Source organism: Gekko japonicus, unplaced genomic scaffold, assembly GCF_001447785.1.
Source record: "Gekko japonicus isolate JY-2015 unplaced genomic scaffold, Gekko_japonicus_V1.1 scaffold4840, whole genome shotgun sequence".
NCBI lineage: Eukaryota > Metazoa > Chordata > Lepidosauria > Squamata > Gekkonidae > Gekko > Gekko japonicus.
The window spans coordinates 1-6,461 of NW_015163763.1; the positions used below are offsets into that span (position 1 = coordinate 1).

Below are 6,461 nucleotides of genomic sequence, written 5' to 3' on the forward strand. Positions count from 1 at the left end.
GGCCCTCCCAAGGAGACCCATACCAGAGCCATTACAGAACCTTTCTGGCCGCTGCTGATATTTGTTTGGGACAAAGCTAACTGTGACCTGAGATGGTGCCAATGTCCTGATTTTAAAAAACCCACAAATGGATGTGTTGGGACTCAGCAGATGAGATTTCCACACTTGAGAAGAGACAGACGGAGCGTGATAGCAGGGTCTCGGGTAATTACTCTCAGCATTCTACAATTAAGAAAGGTACACGCCAGTTTAGTGCAGCGGTTAAGTGCACGGACTCTAATCTGGGAGAACTGGATTTGATTCCCCACTCCTCCACTTGCACCTGCTGGATGACCTTGGGCAAGCCATAGTTCTGTCACAGCTGTCCTTGAAAAAGAGCAGTTTCTGTCAGAGCTCTCTCAGCCCCACCTGCCTCACAGGGGATGTCTGCTGTGGGGAGGGGAAGGGAAAGGAGTTTGTAAGCCGCTCTGAGACGCCAAGTGAAGGGCGGGGTATAAATCCAATCTCCTCTTCCTCCTCCTCCTCCTCTTCCATCCCTCTCTGATATATTTATTTCCTTCACGCTGTTTCCCCCTGGAATTAAACCCAAAACAAATGGTGACCATATAAATTAAGCTTGTTAACTTCAAGTTGATGGCAGCGTGGTAGCAGACTCGCCTCCCAGACCTCCCGGGGGTGAAGCTGCGCTCCAGCAGAAGGAGGGGTGTGCAGGATCGTCACCCCCCCCAGGGACCTGGTTGAAGGGGCTCTGGCCATGGGTCTCTCGAGAGGTCACCTCTTCGCCGGCGTGATGCCAGGGAATTGAGGCGCCTGTCCATCCCGATGGTTCTTTATGATGTGAGGCCGAATGGAACTAAGTAACGCCGACTGGGGCAAGGGCAGGAGGTCGAGCGACAGAAATGGAGCTCAAACGAGGTCTGAGGACCAATTATGAACGTGAGTTCAACTAAAGCGTATCGGTTAAAGTGAAAAAGAAAGCTCCCCACCCACGCGGAACAGAAAGTGAGGCGAGCGGGGGAGGGACGCCTCCCATACGCATGAACATTTAAGCGAATCGGAGAGGGGGGAGCAGAAGAGAAAGCAGTTAAAACTGTTGAGAGAGACTTACCAAGGCGAGCCTGAGCGTTTAAGCACATATTCAGAGACTTTTAAAACTTTTGCTAAAGTAAACAATCTGCAAAGATGGCGGGGAAGAGTACGGAGAAAAAGAAACTGTTAAAAGTGAAAGGGACTGAGAGTCCAAGACCGGAAGCAACCAACGAGCTGGCAAAGACATTCGCAGAATCCATGCACCCCTTGCTGGACCAGATGACCAGTTTGGTGTAGTGGTTAAGTGTGCAGTCTCTAATCTGGGAGAACCGGGTTTGATTCCCCACTCCTCCACTTGCACCTGGCTGCATGACCTTGGGCAAGCCATAACTCTGGCACAGCTGTTCTTGAAAAAGAGCAATTTCTGTCAAGAGTTCTCTCAGCCCCACCTACCTCACAGGGTGTCTCTCAGCCCCACCTACCTCACAGGGAGGGGAAGGGAAAGGAGTTTGTAAGCCACTCTGAGACACCTTTGGGTAGTGAAGGGCAGGGTATAAATCCAATCTCTCCTCTTATAAATCCAACCTCCCCTCTCCTCTCTCTCTCAGGGAGCAGCTGTCAACAATGAATCAATGCATCACCACCCAGGAAACACAGTTGAACAAGACTCTTAAAATGATGAATCAAACAGCTGAGAAGGTGAAAGAAGTGGACGCCACTGCCCAAAGGGTGAAGAAGAAAGTACAAAAACTGGAAAAGAAGCAAATCTCCACAGAAGATCAGCTGTTGCAGCTACAAATGGAGAAATGGAGGGCATTCCAGAGACTAAAGGAGAGAATCTGAAGGAAATGATGAGTGAAATACTGGCCCCAGTGACAGATATGAAGGCGGAATCTTTGCTGAGCAATATGGATGTGGCCTATAGGTCATATTCCGGATATATAAAGAAAAATAATCTGCCTGGGGAAATAGTGATAAAATTCTCGAAGAGGCATGTGAGGGATGCAATCCTGAAAGCAGCATCTGGAACACCCGTGAAAGTTGGAGAAAATACTATCAGAATTTTAAAAGACATTCCATTTGAAATATGACAAAGGAGAAAGAAGTACAAAGATTTAATTCTTTTTCTTCAGACAAATGCAATTGGATATAGATGGCTAACTCCGGAGGGTGTAACCTTCAAAATTAAGGATAAAAAGGAAAAGATTGACTCTGTTCAGAAAGCACGGGAATTTTTAAGAGTCCAGCTGGGAGAGCCAGAGGAGGAAGAAAAAGAAGGGATGGACAGCAAGTCCAGTGGCGAGCTGGACTCGGGGGTCTTCCAGAGAGGACTCGCTATCAGAGAAAGGGGCAGCAGCCACTAAAAGTCCTTATAAACTGCGAAAGAGTCTGGGTAAGGGAAAATGAAGGCTGAAGGACTCTGAATTGTGCCTTTGAAAATAATGAAACTAGATGCTTAGGGATCTCTCTTGTAACAGTTAAATTTAAGAATTGAAAAAGATAATATAACTGACTCAGTTCATAATGGGGTAAGCGTGATTAAGAGATAACATAAGTTTAAGCTAATTTGATGACCTCCTCTCTTGGGTTTTTAGTTAGTAGTAGGTATCTTTTCTTTATCCTTATATATAGTCCCCTTCCCTACTTTTTCTGTTGTAGTTTGTAGTTTTAATAAAAATGCAATAAAAAATCCCCTCCGGGGGGCATTTTTTAAAAAACTTTCATAATAAATTAAGCTTGTTATTCCAGTTTGGTCTTTGCACCTCTGAAACAAATTTTTGCGTGCCACAATGTCAGTTACAACAGATTCTCCAGTTAATACTAGAAAAAGACAAAAATGAAAAAAAAACCAACCTGAAAACGAAGTCAGGAACCAAAAGGCTAGGCAACTAGAAAATAAAATACAACTGTTTATTACACAGTGCACATAAAAATGACATACACAAGGTACCATGAAAAACTCAGATCATAGTATACAGCAACAGGATGAAGTTGCACATGTAATAACAGAGCATCACAATAATGGTCACAGAAAAATATTAACCAAAGGACCCAACTCGTTTCGGCCCTTCTTCATATCTATCCAGCTTCTCCTTGGGTTCTTGCAGAGTTAATGTGCCCAGACAGGCAGATCTGGGAGTTAAGAATTCTGCCTGAGGTGTAGTGCAGGATCGGTACGTGGCCATTCCTCCTGTGGGGCACAGCAGCTGAGTAACCTGGAGACGGAGGGAGGGGGACGGTCGGAAACTGGAAGTTAGTATGGCCTGGGATCTTGGTGTTGCTTTCCTCTCACTGCTTGGCTGGGGACGTGTATCCCTTACTCTGCAGCCCCAGCACCTTCCACAAGGCCTTCTTCACCTCCTTGTTGCGAAAGCTGTAGATGAGAGGATTCAGCATGGGTGTGATGACACAATAGAGTGTGGAGATCAGGGTGTCGATCTCCAAAGAGTAGCCAGCACTGGGGCGGTTGTAGTTCACAGTGGACATCCCATAGTAGATTAGTACCACCACCACATGGGAAGCACATGTGGAAAATGCCTTGTGCCGGCCAGTGTTGGAGCGAATCCGCAAGATGGCGGACAGGATGTAGACGTACGAGACAACAACAAGTAGGAATGGACTGAAACCCAAAAAGATGCTGGCTGTGTGAAGGGCCATCTCATTGATATAGGTGTCGCTGCAGGCAATTTTCAGGAGTGGAGGAACATCGCAGAATATGTGGTCGATCTGGTTGGCCCCACAGAAGGACAGAGTGGTGGTTAGGGCAGTGTGAATGGCTGAGTTCAGTAAGCCCCAGAGCCATGAAAAAATGGCCAGAGGGACACGGACCTGGCTGCTCATGAGATTCCCGTAGTGCAATGGTTGGCAAATGGCAGCATAGCGGTCATAGGCCATGACGGCCAGCAAGGCACACTCTGATCCTGCAAACATCATCAGGAAGAACATCTGGGCCATGCACTGGTTGTATGAAATGGTTGGTTTCTGGCTCACGAAGTTTGCCAGGATCTTGGGGACAGTGACAGACGAGTAGCAAACATCCAAGCAGGACAGGTGGCTGAGGAAATAGTACATGGGGGTGTGAAGGCGAGAGTCCAGCTGGATCAGGGTGAGTATCGTGGTGTTCCCAATTACGGTAACCAAGTAGATTGCTAAGAATACCAGGAATAGGAGGGCATGGCCCCTTGGGATACCAGAGAAACCGAGGAAGATGAATTCCATCACCTGTGTTTGGTTACCACCTGCCATGGGCTCCGCAGTGGCGATCTGGTAGGAAAGGGCCAGGAAGGAACAGAAATTAGTACAGGCAAAGGCAGGACTTATAACTCTGTGTGTGTGTGTGTGTGTGTGTGTGTGTGTTGTGTGTGTGTGTGTAATTCAATGCAGAATTATGTTTCTGGTATAGAATGAGCTTTCTTTGGACTTTTGGAAAAAGATAGTGCTGGATCTCTCAAGAGGGAAATGAAGTTTTCAATCTGTATACTGAAAACTCATGAACTTTTTGTCAGACCCCTGGAGAAATCAGGTCCCAACAACAGTCATTCAAAGAATAGAAAGTTTATTGAGACATGGATGGTATCCAGACTCTTTAACATTTCTATGTTAGAACTGGGGGAAAGTGCACGAAGCAAGCAATTATACCTCAATCACGCTGGACCCTAATGGCCCATGGCCAATCGCACCAAAGCTAGAGGCCCGCCAAAATAACAGCCCCCTAGGTCTTGGGAGAAAGATGATGCCAGGCTGGACTGGGGCTCAAGGTTACGTGTCTGGGCTGACTAAGGTAACAGCAGGCAACAGCGAAGCACTCAAAAGCAAAGGTAGACATTCCTCTCACTCCCCTGCGTCCCCATGGCCTGAGAGAGTGGGCGTGGTTGACACTTCTAAACTTTTGAAAGAATTTTGTCGATCTCTGTTGTGTTATCAGCAACTGGGACAAATGGAAACACAGTAACTGATAGCACTGTTTGCTGCAGCCAGAGAAGCATGTCTTTCTCCTCCCATTTCAATCTTAGGCTTGCTTCCAGAGACTGCCAAAATGCCCCCCCAACATTGTTCACTGAAGCATTAAAGGAAAAAATGATTTAGAAGCTCTAGGCTTCCCATCCCCCTGTCTGTCTCTCTTTACATGTCTTGTCAATTTCAGTCAGCACTGATGATACCTCCACCTTTATTTGGCTTGCATAGAGCACTGAAATTTTTTTTTTTGCCCGCTCTCCAATCCTCCTTTTAAGTCAGTACCACCAGCTCCTTGTGCAGCTCCTTGTAAATTTCCTCCCATTGTTTTAAATGTTCTTTCTCTGAGGGGCGGCAAAAGGGTGGGGGGAATCTGTATGCTTTAGAATTACCTTCAGCTTTGAGGCAAAGCAAGGGGAAAGACCAGAACAAAACTACTTCCAGAAAACCCGGGCAAACAGCAAACGGAAAGTGAAATGAGTACTGAACGGAGGGGGAAAATGCAGAACTGGGGGGAAGGGATGAGCCAGATGGACATGCACAGTGAAAGTGATGGGAATGCAGAACAACAAAGAAAACCCAACAGACACGCACAGTGAAAGTGAGGGAAAACACCAGTGCATAATGGGCCCAAGACTTCTGTTGCTCTTTTGCCCCTCGTTTAGTGTCTCCATGTAACGCTTCTTTATTCACCTCCTGTCACTTATGTTTGGAACTTTCTTCCACAAAACTGATATGCCTCCACCACTCTCACCTCTTGTAAATCTGTTGAGAAAAGACACTTCTCCTGCAAAGCCTTAGGTCCAAAATTTTAACCTCCGTCTCCTTTGGAAACTAAACCAAAGAATTTGAAGCTGAAGCCGTACACATTTCCTCCTTGCCCCAGTCTTCCCCTCTCACTCTTTGTTTTTTTGCTTTCCCTGTTTTACCTTTAGATGAGAGACTCTGGTGAAGTGACTTTCTATCTTCTACTTTGTAATGGGTTATACTATTATCATAGTCATAGATGCAACGAACATGAAATTGAGCAAACTTCAGAGGATGGCGGAAGACAGGAGGGCCTGGCGGGAGCTCGTCCATGGGGTCACGAAGAGTCGGACTCGACTGTGCAACTGAACAACAACAAATACTATTATTATTGACAATTCTTTACAACACCCTCCCTCCTTCTGACTGGAATACAAGGACTCAGAGGTATCCATTTCTCATGTCCAACAAGCAGAGGTCTCATGGAGGGGGAGCGCTCCGGTATGGCGCTCCGGAAGAGACCCTGGGGGACGGGGCAGTCACGTGGTGAAGCCCCGTCCCCTTCTTCACGCTGCCCTCTGCTTCAATCCTCATTCTGTTGGAGAACGAGGACGAAGCAGGAGGGTAAGTAGGTTGCCGAGCCCACCCGGCCTTGCCTTTCTCCCCCCCCACCCCAGGGCCCACCCTCCCCACCCCGTCGATCCTTCTCCCCTGCCTTTTCCCTCCCCCTC

General features: G+C 47.1%; 1 protein-coding gene across 1 annotated transcript; it reads right to left on the reverse strand.

The window, feature by feature from the left end:
* Nucleotides 1-3,318: 3,318 nt before the first annotated feature.
* Nucleotides 3,319-4,275, reverse strand: LOC107107609 (olfactory receptor 5V1-like). Its single transcript, XM_015407919.1, has one exon. The coding sequence runs from the start codon at nucleotides 4,273-4,275 to the stop codon at nucleotides 3,319-3,321; it is 957 nt and encodes a 318-aa protein (XP_015263405.1).
* Nucleotides 4,276-6,461: the final 2,186 nt, after the last annotated feature.